Raw genomic sequence first — 22,022 nt, 5'->3', positions numbered from 1 at the left:
AAAACATTAAGGGCTAGAAATGACTAACAGTAGTTCGGGCTGCTTTATTTGACTAAGGCTGAAGCAGGTTGATAACTCTGTCTAGGACAACACTGCAAATAGGAGAAACAGATCTACATCCCAGGTGTCCTTTGTGTCCTTTACTTCCTTTACTTCCACCAAACATACAGTTATTACCACCATGTTTCAAAGAGTCAGTTAGCGCCCCACTTGTAATTAACCTGTTGCGTTAAGATACAAATAGATGTTAAATCTTAGCAAGAACAAAATGCTATGAAAGAACCTAGGAAGTAGGGTTTTATTCTGTTATTCCAATTACAAAGTCTGCTGCTATCGCCCTGTTAGAACCACTAAAAAATTTCTGCTGGAGAATTTATGGCCTCTTCAAAGATATTCTGCCAGCTGTGCCACTTGATGATTTAATTTGCTATTTTTATGTAAGTAAGGGACATAATCTGATTTAGTAAAAACCAATCTTTAAAAAAAAAAAACAAAAACAAAAAAAACCCAGCCCTTTGTATGTGGTAAAGAATGAGAGTATAACATTTGGTACAGAACTCCTTTGACCAAAATTTATACAAGCAAACTCTCAGACACTTTAATGTCTACTGATGGTAGGTAATATGTACATGCCCGAACATCTGCAGCATCGATACTCAGCGCAGGCCAACCCAACTGTCATATGACCCATTTTGTTACTGAGTATTATAATGGAGCTCCCGTCAAGAAATGAACATTACTGCTGTAAAGTTTACTGACCAGCTTAAATTAAATTCAAATGTGGCACTAAATGTAGCAAAAACTATGCAGTATACTTAATGGAGAGATAACTAAATTTGTTTAAGAATAATGCATGCCTAAACTCAAAGTGTAATTTAAATTAAAGAATACCTTGAATAGCTGGGGGACAGATAATCAGTGTCTGCTGAAAAGCATCGCCACAACCAAAGTGCGCAGTTCCAGCCTGCAGAGGGATCCCATGGTGCACCACTGAGTGAGCAGATGTGGTCAGCGCCTGAAACGATCAACGCACGTAGCATTACACAAAGCAGTCTTCTCACTGCTGCCCACGTGCTTTATAAACAACTAAAACACATTTCCGAAAATCGTAATGCTATGATAAAAATAGGTCCAGAGACCGATTCTACTGGACTCTACTATACGAAGGGTTGTGGCACAGAAGGGATGGTAGAGGATACGGAAAGAATGGAAGGAGAAAGGAGAAAATGAACTTGGGCAGATAGACTCCAGTGTTACCCTGAAACATTACCGATTTAAGAGAACAGCCACACTGTAATGCCTAACTCCTGACATAAGACTTCCATATACTTCAAAAGCAAAACAAGCAATTTAAAAAGGTATAAATTATTAAATTCTTACCTGACTTCTCAATGTGCCAATTTTAGTAAAATTTGCTGTCAGATTAGCAGTACTGTTTGAAGAAACTGGCCTTAAGATTGAAGTTTTATTGTGATTATTTGTGTCACATGAATTTGGGTGGGACTTACAAATATCCATAATATGAAAACAGGACTTTACACTGTAAAAAAAAAAAAAGTGGAGGAAAGGTTAATTGTAATATTATTTTAAGTGTTTAGAGTAGTTTAAAATTAATGTACATTAATTTAAAAATTATTGCCAAAAGAAAAAGATTCTATGACTTGCATTTAATCTGCTTATTTCCAATACTGTTTCTACCAAGAAATCCTACAAGACTGAAGTTTAAAGCAAGTAAAAGTGTATTTTTATATCTGCGATATTTTTTAAGATATCAAAGTAATAGTAAGCATTTTTTGGTTAGCACACTATTAAGTTTATGACCCCAACCCTAAATAAATTTTTCTTAAATTTCTAGATCTCTACATCCTTAAAGTAATTGCACCAACTATGCAGTTACATTATTTTTCAAGTCCTTATATATGGAAACAATTAGACATTTTTAAGTGGTGGGGGGTGGGGTAGAGGTAGTAGTTCAACTTTATAAAAACACCAGTTTTCTAAGGGTAATCCACAATAGCAGATATTATTTATCCCTGTAACTTCTTCATTCAGTCTTTTCAAAATATTGAAAGAAGCAACTTTACGTGATTTGTTTTACTCCCTTCAGCCTATAAAAAAGAGGTCTGGGATTCAAAGAGCTTGCAAGATTGGCCTATGGTAATTCTGATAAGGCTTCTCAATTGGAGCATACATTTTTCTCTACTACCCCATTAAAAAAAAAAAAACAAAAAACCCTCCTTTCTTTCCACAACACAGAAGAGAAAGGAGGAAGGGGAGAAAAGCAAATGGTGTGAAGGGAAGTTGAAAATAGAGTTTGTAAGACTCAAAAAAGGAAGAACTGTTAACATTTCCTTCTAGTATATATATGCCTGGTTGCTACAGTAAGAATGTCATATAAAAACAAAATCACTTGGTCATTTTCAGTCTGGTGTTTTAGAAAAAGAACACTGGAATGCAACTGAGACTTGTGTTCTAGTGCTACTCTGCCACTTACTAGCCTATGTGATCCTGACCAAGTTGGCATGACCTCTTCTGACTCGGTTACATGAAGAAATTAAATCATTTTTCTAACAAACTGATTTTTTAAAAAGACAGTATATTATTATTTCTCCAGAACTGCTTTAACAATTTTTAAGGTAACTTACTGATTGCTATGAGGAAAATCTAGAAGATGTTTCATGTTAACAAAAGGATGGTTCAAAGTTTCAGCTGGGGTAATTCTTAAATCTGCATCAATCAGCAGCATTTTCTTCAACAGACTAACAAATTCTCTTCTATCAGCTTTCTCAGCCAAAAGATCACTTCCTTCCAAATCCATCACTGTGTTCACCTGCAAAACCAAAATTTTAAGTCATCAAATGTTTCCCAGTTAAAAAAAATACAACACAACATAGGAAAGAACAAAGAACCACAATTATTTTGAAACAAGAAAGAACAATTGAGTTTAACAAATTCTCAAAATGTTTTCAAGTATCAAACAGTGTTCAAAGCAGGGAAAAAAAACTTTTCACTAAACAAATATCCATTTCTAATGAAATATAAAAATACTTGTTTGCTAGGATTTTTCCTTTTTAAGAAAATGTTTTTTACTAAAGAACAGGATAGCATAAATTAAATATTTAATAAGGACAAATGCAATTTAGTTCCTAAAATGTTGAAACCTTAGAATCGATTTTGTCCTTTTGAAAAGGTTAAAAACAGCAAGTATTCTACAGTCATTTAGAAAATGACTGACATGTTTCCACATTTTTGGCAATCAAGTCTACCACCTTCAGCATTAAGATTCACAAATGTGACTGTGCTACTTACGTGCACTATATCATCTAGACTGTTGAATATGTACTTTCTGGCTTCTTTAGACTTCATTCCTGTCTCTGCCTCATGTTCTTCTAGTGTCTTATTGAAGATATCAAAGAGAGAAAATAATGCATTATTACCCATCATTTGTAAGTTCTTTATTCCTGTAATTCTGGTACATTTAGTCTAATATATTGAATATTTTAAGGGAGTAGTATTTTCAAAAGAATTACTATCATAAATGTATTTTTTAAGTACAGAAAAATGAGAAGAGCTTTGTTCAATTTTAAAAACCTCATCTATAACAAACTCCTTAAACAAAATAATTACAAATTTAATTACTGAGGATTTATTGATCGCCCAAAAGATCCAGGAACAATTTAGGTACTTGGGTTACTACTAAGTGGTTAGATTCAGTCCCTGTCCTATAAAGCTTAAAAATATGGAACTAGATAGAGAAGATGAAACACACAACACAAAAGTAATTATACACATAAAATCTTAAAAACCATTTAACTTTAGTTAATAACTATGTTGCCAGGTTAGAGACTGAACTAAATCATTCAAAAAGGGCCTTCCTAGTTAAAAAGGGCTAGGGGGAGGGAGAGGGTGTCAAAATGAAAATTCAAAAGAAGAAAAAAGGCAATAAAATTAGATTAAACATGGACGATATTATCCATGCAAATGAGGCATCAGAAATAAATGTTTTTCTAAATATATATATTTTAAATGAATTACCTTTAATCTCCAACCAGAATGAGAGATATCTGTTTCTCTGCAAAAAAATCTTGTGGATTTTGTACCCACATTTAACAACTGTTCTCCTGGTAAACCTTGAGTCTGAGATATGTATCGAATCTGAAAAATAATTTACAAAACAGAAGGGTTTATTCTTTTATGCCATAGATATTAACTGAACACATATTATATATCAGACAGTATGCTAGATATTAAGACTTAAATAAGGGAGGGAGGTGGGAAGGGATGGGAGTAAAAGAAAACTGTACTTGAACAACAATGAAAATAAAATTTAAAAAAATAATTAAATGATATAGTTTGTGCTCAAGAAATTCACAGTCTAGTGGGAAACACACAAGTCAATCATTATAATGCAGTGTCATAAGTACCATAATAAATGCATGCTTTAAGAAAGACAGAGACGGGATACCTAAAATAATTATAGTCACATAATGTACCAGGACAGGTGATGCTCAAGTTGGGTCTTAAAGAACAAATGAGAGTTCGTTAGCCCTGTAGGAGTATGGGAAAACCTAATCTATTATGAGTTATGTTAAGGTTATAATATGAGTTAATATGGGAAATCAGAAGAAAATGCCCACATGTCCAAAGACTGGAGACAACAGAGGGTTCCCTGAGGGAAAAATGGCAAGAGATGAAATTGACCCAGAAGGCGAAAGGACTTATCAGTAGGTTAAGAAGTTTGGATTTTACTCCAGGAAGTAAGAAACCACTGGAGATATCTAGGCAGGAGTTAACAAGTTACATTTTTAACATAATGTTTAAGAATGGTGAGAGGATGAGGCCAGAGGAGAGATGACTAGGGCCTGAACGGAAAGACTGAGCGGCAGAGAGAGGAAGGGGTAGATTCAAGAGACACACAGACTGATAAATCGCAGATGGATAAAGACTTGGTGAATTACGACTGCGGGGGCATTCGAGGGAACACATCTACGTCACTGGCGTGGTTGAATCAGGTGAGGAAGGGACACGGGTGTGGATGAGCCCTCTCGGAACACAGGTGAGGATGAGCCCTCTCGGAACAACTAGAAGTTTCAGCCTCAGGGCCTCTGAACTTAACCTCCTTACTTTTGGAACACTCTGGCCCAGGAATCTGTATGGCTCATCTCTCCCTTCCTTCAGCTGTCAGCTCAAATGTCACTTTATTCATGAGGCCTTCCAAGACCCACCAACATATAACAAGCTCTCCGCAACTTCCTTACTGTTGTTTTTTTCCTTCACCATGTTTTTTACCAACTGATATACTGAATGATTACTTTCTGTATTTTCTTACCCTACTCTTCATTAGAATGAATGTTAAATTTCATGAAGGGAAGTACTTTGTTTTGTTTACTTAAATATACACCCATGATAAGGGATGATACACAGTAGGCCCTCAAATATCCTTTCCCCAATTTAATGGCTGGGCTGCACAGGGAATAAACAGAGGCTTAACTCCTCGAAATTATGTTTGAGAACACAGGGTTCTTATTTTTTTTAAACATCAAGGACTCTGTTCTATCAACTAACCCATCTTCTTCTGCATCTTCTATTTCTTCTTCTCTTTGAGATCTTTCCACTCAATTTACAAAAATGTTTACTATCTTCTATCTGCCCCCCCTTTAAAACTCTTTCTCATTCACTTAATAGTCCTAAAATAGTAACCTATATTTTACTTCTCATGTCAACATACTACAATCTGGATATTACTATTACTCCTATGATAAAGTACTAAGATAAGAAACAGCCTATTAATAATTGACACGTGTAATAGTTACAAATTAACCCTTATCCTACTGCTACGATTAGCTATTACCTTTTTACTTAAACACTCTGTTCCTTCCATTTCCACAACATCATTTTTTCCTGGTTCTCTTCCTTATTCTTGAGTCTTTAATTGCTTGCCTCCCTCCACTTGTTCTTTATATGACATTGTGTTTCAGAGTTTTCTATGTCGTTCCTTCTACAAGCTCCAATGCCCATGGTTTTCTCTCCAATTCTGCACATAAATATTTATCTCTTGCTCTGGATCTGTAGATTCACTAGCTGGCCTTTAGGTATCTCCAAGTGAGCATATTCTAAACTGATTTTCCCTGAAATCTGTTAATTCTCATGTTCCCCCCGCCCCCTTTGATGAACAGGAACCCAAACGCAAAAATCAGAAGCCTGAAATTTATGACAGACTAGCACCTCTCCCTCATCCTCCTCCCCACAACATCCAAAACCCGAACAATTTTACCTTATGAGTATTTTTCATAACAGCCCGTCCTCTCCATCCCTATTTCAGGCCTTCTTCAATTCTGAGTTACACAATTTCACGAGGCTCCTAATCAATACAACTGCCTCCCTAATGACCCCAATCCACTCACCCCAAGTTTACTGTTCACGTGGCTAACAGCCATTTTGCTAAAATGCAAATCTGTTGCTTACCCTGTAAAAAATTACTTTACTCCCTACAGAATGATTCCAAACTTCTATTCATGGCACACAGGACCCCAGCTTTGTCTCTGTCCTGCTCTACACATGGCTCCTGTACCACACTCAATTTGCATCAGCTGGTTTCACTTTCCTAGATTGCTCTGTAACTCCTACTTCATGCTCCCCTGTGCATGTTGCCCCACTTCACCAAACCCGTGTGACAAACTTTCACTATTCCTTCTTCAAGCCTCAGTTCAAGGATTTCTCCTCTGTAAAGCGATGCCTAACCATCTCAAACAGGGGTGATCACTTTCTTCCTATGCTACCATCACACCTGGAACACATCAATTTTAATGCCTCTGTAACACTGCATTACAATTTTTTTGATGTGTTTTCCCTACTAGACTGTGAGCCTCCTGACAATAGATTCCATGTTTATCCATATTTGTATCCTCAATTTTAAATGAAATAACTAAAATTTCCTCCTTACAAATTAACTTCATTTCATTAAAATGTGGTTCTTTCCCCTCACCCTACATTTCCCAATGGCTGAGTTCCTTGTTTCATGGAAACAGAAATAGAAAAGCACTAAGAGTTCAGTACCTAGATGTTACATCAGTCTCTTAGATGGTAGGAAAGGTGTTCAACAATTCAATTTCAACAAACATACACAAAGCGTTATTATACATGAGATGCTAAAGACATGCACATGAATAAAATATGGTGCTGATCTTCAAAAGCACGTAATTCAGTAGGATAAATAAATAAGCACATACTATGCGATTAAGCTAGGAAGTGACATTATGAAAAAGAAAACAGCCCTGGCTGGTGTGGCTCAATAGATTCAGCACTGGCCTATGAAGCAAAGGGTCACAGGTTCGATTCCCAATCAAACCTGGGTTGCGGGCCAGGTCCCCAATAGGGGACGCACAAGAGGCATCCACACACTGATGATTCCCTCCCTCTCCTTCTCCCTCCCTCCCCCTCTCTAAAATAAATAAAACAAAATCTTTTTTTAAAAAAAGTGCTGAAAGAGCAGAGAATAGGGTATGTAAGAAACTGGCATGGCACTCAAAACAAAACAAAACAAAAAGCATCAAGTGAATTTGTAAGTTTATTTTTTTTATCACCATGCCTGCCCAATCTTTTGAAGAGAAACTGTTCCATGTATAACCTCTAATACATGAAGGGACCCACTTATTGCCTCCCCTATCCCCAGTGGGTGAAAGGTAAGAACCTGACTCAGAAACAATTAACTCACAAATTGGCCTTGTGAACTCAAATAGAAATACTCTAAGCAAATCAGATTTATAGTATCAGGAATGTGAGTAAGAAATACTCATTACTGTTTCGGAATGAGCTGAAGTGGGATAAGGTACAGCTGGAGTTTGATGGCCCCGCTAACCTATGCAAAGTTAAGAGTGAGTTAGAGCCCTGGCCAAGGAGCTCACTTGGTTAGAGTGTCATCACGATAGGCCAAGTTCAATCTCCCTTCACGGGGCACATTAAAGCAACTTGAATGCATATGTAAGTGGAACAACAAATCGATGTTTGTCTGTCTGTCTGTCTGTCTGTCTGTCTCTCTGTTGTTCCCCCTACCGCCCTTCCCTTTTCTCTCTAAAATCAATAAACTTTAAAAAATGGAAGCAGAGACCTCCGGGCCGAGTGACAGCATAGGTAAATCACCTCGTCCAACAGCCACATTACTCTCATGACTCGCATCTTCCCACGACCACATCAAAATTACAACTAAACTACAGAACAACCATCATTCAAAACCACCTGAAATCTGGCTGAATGGAAGTTCTACAACTGGGGAACTAAAGCAGCAGCCACATCAAGACTGGTAGGAGGGGCAGAGACATGGAATGGGCTGGTCCCAGAGCCACGTGTGGCAGATACAAATTGAAAGGGGCATCTCGGCTACAAAGGTCCCCCCTGAGGAGTGAGGGGTCCCAGCCCTACAATAAACCCCCCAGACCAGGGCTGCCAGGAAGAGAAGCCCCCATACATTCTGGCTGAGTGAATCTTAAAAGCAGTAAGTGAAAAGAAGTCAGTTACCTACAAAGGGGCTCCCAAGAGATTGCCAACTGATTTCTCAACAGAAACTTTGCAGGCCAGAAGGGACTGTCAAGGAATATTCAAAATGATGAAAAGCAAGGACCTATAACCAAGACTGCTCTACCCAGCAAAGCTCTCTTTTAAAATTGAAAGACATATTAAAGAGTTTCACAGACAAGAAAAAGCTAAAAGAGCCCTGACTGGTGTGGCTCAGTGGATTAAGCACTGGACTGTGAACCAAAGGGTTACAGGTTCATTTCCCAGTCAAGGCATACGCCTGGGTTGTGGGCCAGAGTCCCAGCATAGGGCATGCAAGAGGCAACCACACACTGATGTTTCTCTTCTTCTCTTTCTCCTTCCCTTCCCCTCTCTATAAAAATAAATAAATAAAATCTTTAAAAAAAAAGAAAAGAAATAGCTAAAAGGAGTTCATCACTACCACACCAGTCTTCTTTAAGAGGAAAAAACTATGAATAAAACTGCAATACATATTATCAACAATTGAATCTAAAAAAAATAATAAATGAAGAACAGAAACAGACTCACAGATACAGAGATCATTTTGATGGTTGCCAGAGTGGAGGGGCATTGGGGGGAAAAGGTGAAGGTATTGAGAAGTACAAATTGACTGCTACAGAATAGTCATGGGGGTGTAAAGTACAGCATGTAGGGAATATAGTCAATAATATTTTAATAACTATGCATGGTGTCAGATGGGTACTAGATTTATTGGGATGATCATCTGGTAAGTTATATAATGTCTAATCACTGGAGTGTACACCTAAAACTAATAAAACAGTGTATGTCAACTGTAATTGAAAAAAATTTTAATGATTCTTTAAAAAGTTGAAACTGTGAGTGGCAAATTAGAATCAGAACAGATAAAAGCACTTGAAAAGTGACGATGTCACACTTATGATCTCACACCAGAGTGAAGTTCTATCAATACCTATTAATCCACCTAATGTTGCTTTGAATTCAAAAGTACCTACCACTCCAGATTTCACAAAATCTAGTCATATTATAGCTCCTCTCTTGGATTATTTTGATAGTCTACACAGGAATAAATGAACTTGAAACACCCTGAGTTAAGTCTCTTTCCAATTCAAATACCCGACAAAGTAGAATCCTTTAAAGATTTCCACCACCACCCTGGAGTTGAAATAGTGAACTTTATTAAGATATTACTTGAAATTACCAAGCATAATAATCTGAGTATCAATTCAGACTTTCAGCTGTTCTAGAGAAGATTCTATCTGAACTCCAACAAACACTTTGCAGGAACAAGGAAAACTTATCAAGCAAATATTCACTGTCCATCCATCTATAAAAATAGTTATTTAATTTCCTATCACATCTATATTTCCCTGGTAAGTGTAAATTGAATCCAGTACAAAGAAACTGAGACAGAGTATGTACAATTAAGACAGGAAGGGATGCAAACACAGTACCAATTCACAGGGCAGCATTCTCTAAACACACACAGTAAATATATTTGCACACAAATGAGGACAAAATACATGTATGAGTAAATATAATGTGCCAAATTCTCAACATGGTCAGTGTCTAGTTGTAGAATCCAAAATTCAAAGAGAAAATTGCCACAGAAAGCCTTTAAGAGCTGATAAAGATGATTAAAGGGCTAGAACAAAAACCTCTAATGAAGAATTAAAATATTCTGAATATTTTTTTCCCAGTGACTGAAGTTTGGCTTTCAAGTACATAATAATTACAAGTCTAAAGTTAACTCTTTTTTGCCTCTTTTGAAAAAAAATGATATTTCATTAGGATGTTAGATAAAGGTTAGACATAAGAAATATCAACAATATGGTTTCCTTATTTCTAAAACAGAAGCAATATAGTATATACCTCATAGGGCTATGTTGAACGTTAAGTGAGTAAATGTAAAGTGTCAGGAACAGTTCCATAAAAGAGCTCAGTGTCAATTAGTAATATTAATATAGCCCACTGCACTGCCACTGCAGGCAAAAAACTATATAAATGTACACCTGAAACCTGTATGGCCCTATGAACCAATGTCACTCAAATATTTATTTGTTAAAAGCATTAGTTAATAATATAAAATAAAATAAAGTAAAATAAATGAAATAAATAAAACAAAATACAACAAAATACAACAAAATAAAATAGTGACCATACCCCAACTGGCTATCTATTCAAGTGTATCGGGGCAGCTGATGACTTGAATAGGAACAGGTAAGATAGGGAACAGGTAAGAGAAAGGTGAAAGGTAGGATGTGAAAGGGCCATCCCTAGGGTTTGGGATGGCCCTTTCACATCCTAATTAGAGGGAAAGTGTATGAAATCCAACTACATTAATGCATTAATGCATACAGTTAAAAACAACCAAAATAGGTGAACATTTTAACAGATACAAAAAAGGATTTGAGAGTGCAAAACCAATTCAAGATTTTCTTTTTAAACTCTGAAAATTAGAAATAGAAAGGTGCTGCTCCCTTACCCTGAAAATAGATACTTATCAAAGCTTATGTAGTAAACATCACATTTGAAAAGGAGTAATAAAATCTAAAACTGGAACAAAAATGAGAATATTCACACCATTGTTCCTATTCATTTGCATTCATATATTTTAGAAAATAACTTTTAAAATACTGAACTGATAACTGCAACTATCAATGCTATATGTTCACAGTTTTTTTCAATTACTGTATCCCTTTGTAATTAAAGCAATATACATTTTGAAAATACTGTTGATATGGCTCAGATTAACAGTTTAAATTCAATTACGGAATTAAGAAAAACTGAATTTTGGGCAGGTCTGTCTTAAATCACCATTGTAACTTTTGACGAGCCATTTCACTTCCTAGCCCTCAGTTCTCTCCTTTATGAAAACGGAAGATGGGGGGAGGGGTGGGCAGGGCAGGGGAGAACAACGGGAAAAAGTGGGACAACTATAATTGAATAACAATTAAGAGAAAATTAGAAGGGTCAGTAACTACAAAATCTGTAGGGCTGTTTTCAGTACTAACATCAGTTGTCCAAGAATAAAATTGTGAAGTCCAAATCCAGGGTATAATAACAAATCAACTTGAAATCGTCACCAGGTGGTGTCCTGTTCCAGCATAGTATACATGCCATCAATTGTCATACACAAAGTCAAAGGCATATTTCTAGCATTTGACTGGCACCTCAGTACTTGAGCAGCTAAGAATTATGGAGCTCTCCAAATTAAATCACCAACTGTTTCAAAACTACAGGTTAGCACCTGCATCAAGTTAGTGGTTGGGTAAAAGCTGACGATACCAAGTATGTACAGAAATGTTACAGAAACTGTCTTTTAAGACATATGCAGAATGAAGGAAGGAAGGCAAAGACTATAGTAAACCTGGCCTAAAAAGTTTTATGGGTAGAAAGTCATTTGAAGAAAGAGATTAATGTTAATTATATCTAATTTAAGAATTAATAGGGGAAGGCTGGGTGGTGGGAGGGGCTGGGGGAAAGAAGCAGAAAACTGTACTTGAGCAATTAAAAAATGTTAAAAAAAAGAATTAATAGTAAATGACTTAGCATCATCTCAGCAACATTTATGTCACCAAATTAGCTACACCTCTTGCATCTCCCCCTTTCTTTCCCTTTAAAAAATTTTTTTAAAAAGATTTTATTTATTTTTAGAAAGAAGCAATGGGAGGGAGAAAGAGAGGGAGAAAAACATCCACATGCAAGAGAAAAAACTGATTGCCTCTCGCACATGCTCTTTTGGGGACCTGGCCCACAACCCAGGCACGTGCCATGGCTGGGAATCAACCTAGCGACCTTTTGGCTCACAGGCCAGCACTCAGTCCACTGAGCCACACCAACCAGGGCTCATATCCCTTTTGACACAGAATGCTATGCCCTGAAAATCAGAAATAATGCACTACATTTTATTGTTACAATTATGTCATATATCCTTTAAAATGTTCTATATTCTATTTTTTATGCCTAAAAGTTAAGTAGTGTATCTTTTGAATAAAATTCATATTTATCTACTATAAGCCAATTACACAAAGATAAAATATAACCACTTAGTTAATTTTGGCTAACATTTTCCACTAAAATGAGCTGAATATGTATCTCTCTAGTAAGGAAGATGTTATGAAAACTCTTTCAAATAATAAATAAGGTAACACTTATTCCCAAAGAGAATCTTCATATTTAAAATCAAGAAAACAGCAAACTAGATCGTCTACTAGCTTAGAGAGAGGCTAACAAACATACCTGGAAATTATCATGAAAAGGGTCTAAAGAGGTAATTTGCTGGATTCTACTGAGAATCACTTAAATAATGTTAAACTAGACTTTTAGCACCATTCAAAAACAGCTAAAAATACTAAACAGAGATCAGGTGACTGAGGTACTTAAGACTAGAAACAGTTGTTGCTTTAAGAACAGTAGTTATATGATACCTTTTATTCCTTGGAAGGGGCTGACATCTCATCCCTCATCAGAGTCTGTCACCCAAGCACAGCGCTATTATTTAAATGGACACAGCCCAGCCGTTTATATGTCGGTAGTCTAAAAGTAATGCAGAAAATTCTCCCAAGACTTTTACAAAACTGGTTTTTGGGCTGTGGATTGTACCTTTATTTATAAGACTTACTCAGTGTTTATAAAAGAGTTTGTAAAAATCAAATACAGTTTTGAGATCTTGAATTTAAAATCCACAAGATCTCAGGTCTTGCCATTTTCTTTTTAAAAGGTTTTTCAGATGTATTATGTACCTAAAGAAAAACATTCCTATTAATCTATTCTTTCTCTTTACAATCCACCAATTCTACTAGATTATCACGACAGTTCTGTTACCTGGTCATACTCCAAGGCTCCTGGGTAGAGCGGCCATCCAAGGAATAATTCTGCAATCACGCATCCCAAGGACCACATGTCTATGGCTTCACAAAATGGCAACCCCAATATAATCTCTGGAGCTCTGAAATTTAAAAAAAAAAAAAAAATCAGAGTGGTATTCCTTTAAAAGTATCTGATTTCATCTGACACTCTAAGAATGTCAGTAAAATGACATTCTTAGTAAAGAAAATGACAAAGGTTAGTAAAATGACAAAAAAATCACCTTCTATTTACAGTAACTCTTCACTTTTCAAAATTCTTTGAAACCTAGCCATAATCCTAAATTAAGCTTTAAAAGGTGCTGTAAGTACATCACTATGATAAAATCTCTACATTTAATCCTCATATTCCTATTAACGTTAAAAAAGAGAAAAAGCATAGACTTGCTTTTGAGACTACAGGAGATTAGAAGTAACACACTAGGAAAAAACTGGCAAACTATTAAGTACATGCACTATGACATCAAAAGAACTAAAAGCCAGACTTTGAAATACAAAACCTCAAAGGCTAGAAGTGGATCTAGACCTAGATAGCATTTCAGAACACAATAATAAATATTCATATAATTAGGGCCATTAGTCATTCAAAAGAGACAAGACCAAGTTCAAGGTATTCTGCTTTAAAAGGCAGAAAAGTAGATGATATATCAAAAAGTTAAAACGCATTTCAGCACTTAAAGAGCTTTGCTAATTTGGAAGATGAATTCCACTAAAGATATTCCCAGATAAATTATGATGCTATTTCACATGGCTTTCCCATGAGAAAGTTGAGATTCCAGGATTCTCGACAGGATTATAATCCACTGAATAAACATGGTACAATAGAAAACACAAATCTTATTTTTGTTCACTACTGTATATGCAGAACCTAGCAAAGAATATGCATTGAGTAAATATTTCTCAAATAAGTCATTCCAACACAGGCTAAGTCACACAAAGGAAAGCATCAGAGTCAAGTCTGGGTTAGAAGTCTAGGCAGAAAGAAAGAGAAGTGGGCACAAGTGTATTAACCTATACTTAAACAAGTTCAAAGCAAAAGGGCAGTTAGTTTTAAAACTATAGAGTAAAGTGGGATTCATTAGTGATATTTAATCATGCACTAATTAGAATGCTAAAGAATTACTAAGACTAATGGGGTTATAGCTGTGTGTGCAGAGCTCTATGATTATATTGAAATTTTTAACATAAAAAACTCATTGAATTTGAAATTGGCTATTTAGAAGACTTCAGCATCACATTTGGCAATGAAAGAAAAGTAACGTAACAACAATACCTGAAATATACAATTTAAAAAGACTGAAATTTGGTTAACAGTAAGAAAGAAGTTTCCATCAATTAAACAATAAACAAAGAGCAATGAATTGCTTCTGCCATTTGCTACCATTTAATAAATAAGCAAAGTTTCTAATTGATGGTGGCATTAATATGGAGATATCTTTTCAAAATCTTGACCAGGAGTTGCCTAAAGCCACTTCAAACATAAAATCTAAGATACAAAAGTTATATTCATGCTCTGACCAGTGTGGCTCAGTTGGATGGGCATCATCCTGCCAAGCAAAAGGTCACCAGTTCAATTCCCAGTTAGCGCACATGCCCAAGTTGCAGGTCTGGTCACCAGCTGGGGCATGTATAAGAGGCAGCTGATCGGTGATTCTCTGATTCTCTCCCTTTCCCTCTACCAAAATAAAATTTTTAAATCATTTACAAATGTTATATTCATGGAAGCAAATTCAAATTTCTCGTTTTTTAAATATAAAAAAATTTTAACTGGCAGTTTTATACAATTTTATTATATATTATTGTCCATTTGGACCCTGTGCGAAGGAGATCAGATGTGCCACAACTTTCTTGGGGAAGATGCCTGTGAAGGATACAGGAAGAGGATGCAGGAGTAGGTGAAGACTGCTCAGACCTTGAGCAGTTCTGATACCTGCGGAAGGTGAGTTGGGTAGAAAAAACCTCCAACTGTATTGAAGAAAGTCTGTTGGACCAATGGGAAGTCCCCCCATCAAGCAAGCTCAGCACAGCTCCAGTCCACCCACTATGACGGTTGCCGGCTGGGAGCAGCCCAGAGGCAGCGTGGCTCCTGCCTGACAAACACGCATTTGAAGGTGCAGCCGCTGGAAGGTCTCAGTCAACTGTGCTCCTCCAAGAGGTTTCCTTGAAGGAAACAACTGTGGTTTCCTTGAGGAACAACTGTGCTCCTCAAAGAGGTCTCCTTGAAGGGGAATCTGAGGGGGACAATTCCATGGCTGCCACAACTATGCTCCCAAAACCTTTTGTGTCTTATTCTATAATACATATATATCATAAAGAAAATGCAGTAAACTTCTTCATTAAGTCCCATTCGAATGTGTCCAAATTCTCTCCAGTTCACCCTAGTATGCCAAAAATATGATCATTTTCTGTGTGTACTACTACATGTAGAAGGTTGGGAAACAACACCTTAAAGTACTTATAATGTGTATCAGCAATTTTTGACTGGTGTGCTGTTCAAGTTTTTAAAACATGCAATACCTGATGATTTGGTCATCGGCACTGACCTCTTCCCTTAGACTGTCAAATAAAAATTGATGGCAGCCAAAACAACAATAGCCATACAGTGTGAATTAATCAAAATTTTACCTATTTTTGTCAGGTAGGCAAAAAATATAATATTTTGGTGTGCCACAGAATTTTAGTAAGTTTATGTTTGCCATATGATGAAAAAGGTTGAAAACTGCTGATATACATGAAATTCAGGGATGTCAGAGTTCTACCAGCCAGTCTCACAATCAAATAAACTCTAAAAATTAAGACTATGCATAAAAAGAGGCTGTATCCATCTGTCAGTAAGGAATAAACCTTACTTTTTTGGTTACATCATAATTGGCTTTCAAAGTCTTCCCCTGGGCTAAATATACTTTTGTATAAAGATGATCACAGCAGGGATTCTGATATGTGGACCACTCTCAAAATAAATCCTCTGTTCTACTCCTAAAGGAAGTTCTTCCACTCCGTTTTTAATCTGCCTTAACTCCCTTCTGAGCACCAACCATGAGGCAGTGCTAAGGCCATAGCAGAGAACAGACGTCACCTGTACTTCTGCGGAACAGGCAAGGCACACAGTAGACAAGTTTACTGAATGGAGAGTGTGAATAAACCTGTTGTTTGTTACTCTACCACAATTAGAAGGCAAGTGTCAAAACCACAAACTCACAAATTTAGGTCATATGCTAACAAAGGCAATCTCTACCTTAAATGCTCTCTTTCTTCCTTTCTTTTTGCCATGTGCTTTAACTCAAATTTATTATTATTCATTAAGACCAAATCCTTTCTCCTTCTCCAAAACCTTGAAACACTGATATAACATGTAAAGTGGGTAAGCTGGAAAAAAAATTTTTTTAAGTGAGCAACTGAACTCTAGATGGCGTATAAGGGACTTTTGCTAGATACCAAAAGAGAATGGTGGCAGCAGATGCTTCAAATAAGACCACAGTGAAGTGTTGTCACTCAGAAAAGAAGATGACTATTAATGGAACATTTTATTTTCTTTTATATCATTTCATTTTTACTTACTTTTTTAAGTTCAAAATTCAACTACTGACAGAAGAAACCTAGTCTTGTTAGAAAAGGGGGTATCTCAGTTCAGGAACTCACTATGTCTAGTTTTAGAAACAATTATGTTCTTATAATAGAGAGAGATGACTTAGGTTATCACAACAAATGCCACTAAACTATGAACTCATGTGATGATTTTATGGACATCAAGAAAATAGTGATCATAATTTGGCTCCTTAGTTTTTCTCCAAATAGAGAATATATCAGTTAGGCCACCATGTAATGCTGCTATTCTTAAGCTTCTTGTGACTCCAGTGACAAATGACACAGGTCTGGTCAGGTCTAGGATGCTGATCAAAAACTTTCTGAAATGAGAGAATTGATGGTTCTCTCAGGTAACTGTCAGTCAGTAAGACCTCAAGGTGCAGCCGTCTAGGCTTCCATTGATGATGAATATGCACCTGCATACTTCTCTCTACCTTTGACAATAAGATAGAGAGAAATGCAGCAGAAACTTGATAATGGTAAACCCAATAAAAATTAAAGTACAAAAATTAGGGTAGTCTTCTCTGAGGTGGAGAAAGATTCAGAAGGTATTTTTTAAAGTAACAGTTTTATTAAGATATAATCCACATACTATATAATTCATCCATTTAAAATGGTAAAATTCAATGGTTTTTAGTATGTTCACTATCACCACAATTTTGGAGCACTTTTATGATCCCAAAAAGAAACCCATATTCATCAGCAGTCACTCATTTGTCACAAACTTCCCCATTCCTAGGTCACCACAAATCTACCTTCTGTCTCCTTAAATACTTTATACAAAGTATCTTCCCTTTATACAAAGGGAATCATACAATTTGTGGTCTTTGTGACTTGTTTCTCTCTCTTGGCATGTTTTCAAAGTTCAAACACATTGCAGCATGTATCAGTACTTCATTAACTTTTATTGGTGCATAGTATTCCATTGTATGGACATACCACATTTACTTATCCATTCATCCGGTGATGGGCATTTAGGTTGTTTCCACTTCTGGGTTATTACAAAAAATGAGAAATTAAGAGAGGCCAGCCAGGTCAGCTCACCAGCCTACTAAGCAAGCATATATTCCAGTGCTGAAGAAAGTCAAGAGCAGAGAGTCTATTCGCCAAAAACAAGTACACACTGCCTTGGACACAACTAGCCAGTACAGAGAGAAAAATGCCTTTGATGGAATATACAGTATATCCAAAAAGGAAAAGGGGTACTAGTGTTGAAGAAACCACTGATTTTTCTACTTTGTTCAGTGAAGCAGACTTTATGACTGACTTGACCTTATGAGGGTATACCCCTTTATCAATCCTCTAGGGCACTAAAAGAAAATAGTAAGAACCCTTGGCCCATATACTGGCAATCTAATATATTAATAAAAGAGCATGGATCGGGGGTGGAATTCCCTTTGGGTAAATTTCATTATGGTAAACCGGTACTAAAGTATTGGGAATCTATGCAAATTTTGGAGTGGTAAGGAAGTGTGGTAAGAAAGCACTGATTTCAAATAAGGAAAACCATCTAAAGGGAGCTATATTTGAAACACTCAAGAGTAGATGCCCAGCTCTCTCTATAACTGCCAAGTATTTACCTGAGCCTTAGCATCTTCATTTTTAAAACGGGGTTTTAATGTCTTACATACTCCAAAGGTTACCTACAGGACTAAGTAAGAGAATGTATGTAAAATGTAAAATAGTACTGTGTATATACATTCCCCTAATTTATTCATGCTCCCACTTCCCTAATTCATACCTCTCTTCTCAAACCACCACTTCTTCCCCCATCCACATTCCTGATTGTTTTATCTGCATTCTGCTTTACTGAGGGGGGAAAAAAAAGACGGAATGTGAAAGAAATTTTTACATTTTTCAGCACCACAGGTACTAATCCACTTGCCCCTGCCAGTGTTTCTATCTAAGGCATCCGTGTTCCCTTAATGAAGTATACCACCAATTTCCCACTCTCTCATCAATACCTCTCTATATACGAAACATTCCCACATCTGCCACCTTGAAAAAAATTTCTTGTGTAGATACTCTCCTTTAGCCATAACCCCTTTCTCTCTTCCCTTTACACCAGTCCTTTTGAAAGCACTGCTTAGAAAGGACACCTCTAATTCTGCCTCTAACTTTAACTCACTCAAAGCAGGCTTTCATCACCCCCATCATTCTACCAAAATAGCTCTCACTGAGGTCACCATCAGCCACTGCATTGCCACGTCGTCAGTCTGACTTGCAGCACTGACACAGCTGATTATTCTGTCCTGCTTAAACACTGCATCTAACTTCCAGGACACCACTCTTCTCCTCTTTACCTCACTACCCCACCTCTCAAGTTCCTTTCTAGCTCCATCTCGTGTCCATAACCTTTCAATTCTGGAGTATCCCCAGGCTCAGTCTTTGGAAATCTATCATCTTTATGTATGTTCAGTTCCCTTAGGTGATCTTATCCACTCACAGTTTTAAATACATACCACCTCCATTCATAAGATTCTCCTATGTGTATGTATCTTCAATGCAGACCCCTCTCCTTAACTCCAGACTTAGGTACCCCAACTACTACTCAACATCTCTTCTTGAGTATCTATTAGATATCTCAAATTGATCATGTTCAAAAACAACTCCTCATTCCCAATTTTCCTTCCCTAGCCTTCCCCATCACAGGAAATGCCAACTCTATCCTTCTACTTTCTTACGCCCATGACTTGCGAGAATAAAATTTGACTCTTCTATGACTTCCCACATCTATCAACAAAAGCCCATTGACTCTATATTTAAAACTCTAAATTCTAAATTGAGAATTTTGATCACTTTGATCACTTTGTTCCAGCTTTACTGCTACCACCCTAGTCCAAGCCACCATCATCTCTCATCTGGACTACTGCAATTCCCTTTTGGAAGAATAGTTTTGCCAGTTTTTTCTCTAAAATTCATCTCCTATTTTTTTAAATGTAAGCCATGCTGATCCACTTCAGAAATGTTATTTGAGCCCTGGCTGGTGTGGCTCAGTGGATTCAGTGCAGGCCTGAGAACCAAAGGGTCAACAGTTCGATTCCCAGTCAGGGCACATGCCTGGGTTGCCAGCCAGGCCCCCAGCTGGCGGTGTGCAAGAGGCAACCACGCGCTGATGTTTCTCTCCCTCCCCCTCTTTCTGAAAATAAAATAAAATCTTAAAAAGTGAAAGAAATATTTGAGAAATAACAAATAAAATGCAAAATTGCTCTATTAAAAATAAACACTTTATGAATATTAATCCATTTGATATTCATAACAATTCTTTTAATAATAAAGAAACAGATACAAGGTCAAGTACTTGTCTAAGGGTCGCAAAGCAAATACCAGGTGCAGCTGGGATACAAAGCCAGTTTTTATAGCTTCCAAATTTATGCTCATCTACTACACCTTAAAATAATTCCTAGAAATACTAAAACTATCAGAATTTTACTGCAAGTTCTCCCACTTGGATGCTATACTTATTATTGTGTTCTTCTTTTACTCTTTAAACACATCGACTTTGGTTTTAAGACTAACCAGGAAATGTGAAATTGTTATAAATAAACTTAGATTAAAAGAACTCTAGTTGACATTTTACTAAGTCATTTTCCTCATCTTTAAGCATTTACTCATCTTAACCATCTGCTGGATACCTCTTAGTTAAAATAAGGCTCTTATTTTGGCAGTTACTGTGCTCCTAAAGATGACTGTGTAAGATCCTTCTACATGGGACAATTAGGAAATGAACTCAAAAGTGGATGGATGTGACCATCCACTAGTCAGTCCATAGGTCTGATTACTCATACATACCAACTCAATGTCATGCACTCAATAAATTCTAACAAATCATAACCCCATACTTAGCAAAAGACAGCAAAGACCTACAGTGATTATAAAATGCAGATACCAGTAAACACGTGTTTGTACAAGCACAGCAAATCTTGAAAAAAAATACACACCCAAATTTTATGGGCAATTATCTCTGAGTAATCAACTTAACAAAAAGGAGGGGGAAATACGCATTTTCACAACACTGGGTTGTAAAACAAACATCTTACACTATTTAATAAAAGATTATTGTTTAAAAAGTGTCGATCATCTAAATTTTTAATAATTTCACATTTTCTTCTAGTATTACTGTCCTCAAATTTGGGTTAGCTGACCGGGGTTAGCTGACTTATCTTTATTTCCTTTCATTATAAGGAATATTTTTCTAGTAAGAATTTTTTTAATGATTTTATTTTTAAAGAAAGGGGAAAAGAGGGAGAAAGGGGGGAAGAAAAACACTGATATGAGAGAGAAATATCTACGGCTTGCCTCTTATACACACACCCAGACCGCCCAAGCTCACAACTTGGACATGAGCCCTGACTGGGAATCAAAACAGCAACCTTTCTCTTTGTGAGACTACACCCAACCAATGAGCCACACCAGTCAGGGCTGTAGTAAGAATTTTGGATATTGGGATGCACTGCCTCAGGAGGGAAGGAATAACGCAGGTCTCCCCGCTTAGAGGCTCTAGCACCGTATGTGGATGATACCATGAAAGAGACTCTTCTAAGCAAAACAGGGCAACTTACACTGAAGGACTCCAAGAATCCTTCCAAATGATAATGCAACTAAAATGTATATTATTAAAGAATATTTTGACAACTTTAACAGAATAATGATAGTTAAGATATACTAACTAGACTTCCAATCAAGATGGTAGCATAGGCAGACATGGCTTGCCTCTTAACACAACCACACCAAAATTACAACTAAAATACAGAACAAATATCACTCAGAACCATCAGAAATTGAGTTGAATGGAAGTCTGAAACTATAGAATTAGAGAAACCACATCCCTCCAGACTGGCAGGAAGGGTGCAGTAATGGAACAGGCTAGCTCCATACCCATGTGTGGTAGATAAAAATTCAGGACAGATATCTTGGGAGCCCCATACCAGGACCCCAGCCCAGTCTTCCAGTGCCAGAACAGTAGTCCTCACAATTTCCAGCTACAAAACCCAGCATGGATTGAGTCCATGGAAGAAAATTCTGGACACACAAGCGGTTCCTCTTAAAGAACCCACA

At 36.7% G+C, this 22,022-nt stretch overlaps 1 protein-coding gene across 6 annotated transcripts in view; it reads right to left on the bottom strand.

The window, feature by feature from the left end:
• Positions 1-22,022, bottom strand: part of HIPK3 (homeodomain interacting protein kinase 3) — a 93,813-nt gene that overhangs the window by 17,476 nt on the left and 54,315 nt on the right. For all 6 annotated transcript variants that reach the window (XM_045825166.1, XM_045825169.1, XM_045825170.1 and 3 more), the window contains exons 3-8: positions 13,339-13,462; positions 4,036-4,155; positions 3,310-3,396; positions 2,646-2,830; positions 1,381-1,540; positions 892-1,015 (exon numbers count right to left, since the gene is read on the bottom strand). In XM_045825166.1, the coding sequence (XP_045681122.1) occupies positions 892-1,015; positions 1,381-1,540; positions 2,646-2,830; positions 3,310-3,396; positions 4,036-4,155; positions 13,339-13,462 (800 nt within the window). The remainder of the gene's footprint in view (positions 1-891; positions 1,016-1,380; positions 1,541-2,645; positions 2,831-3,309; positions 3,397-4,035; positions 4,156-13,338; positions 13,463-22,022) is intronic.

Source organism: Phyllostomus hastatus, unplaced genomic scaffold (assembly GCF_019186645.2).
Source record: "Phyllostomus hastatus isolate PE091 unplaced genomic scaffold, TTU_PhHast_1.1 phas_scaffold_585, whole genome shotgun sequence".
In the NCBI taxonomy this organism is placed as follows: domain Eukaryota; kingdom Metazoa; phylum Chordata; class Mammalia; order Chiroptera; family Phyllostomidae; genus Phyllostomus; species Phyllostomus hastatus.
Note: the sequence above shows the minus strand (reverse complement) of the source record. Positions and strands in the feature narration are given on the sequence as shown.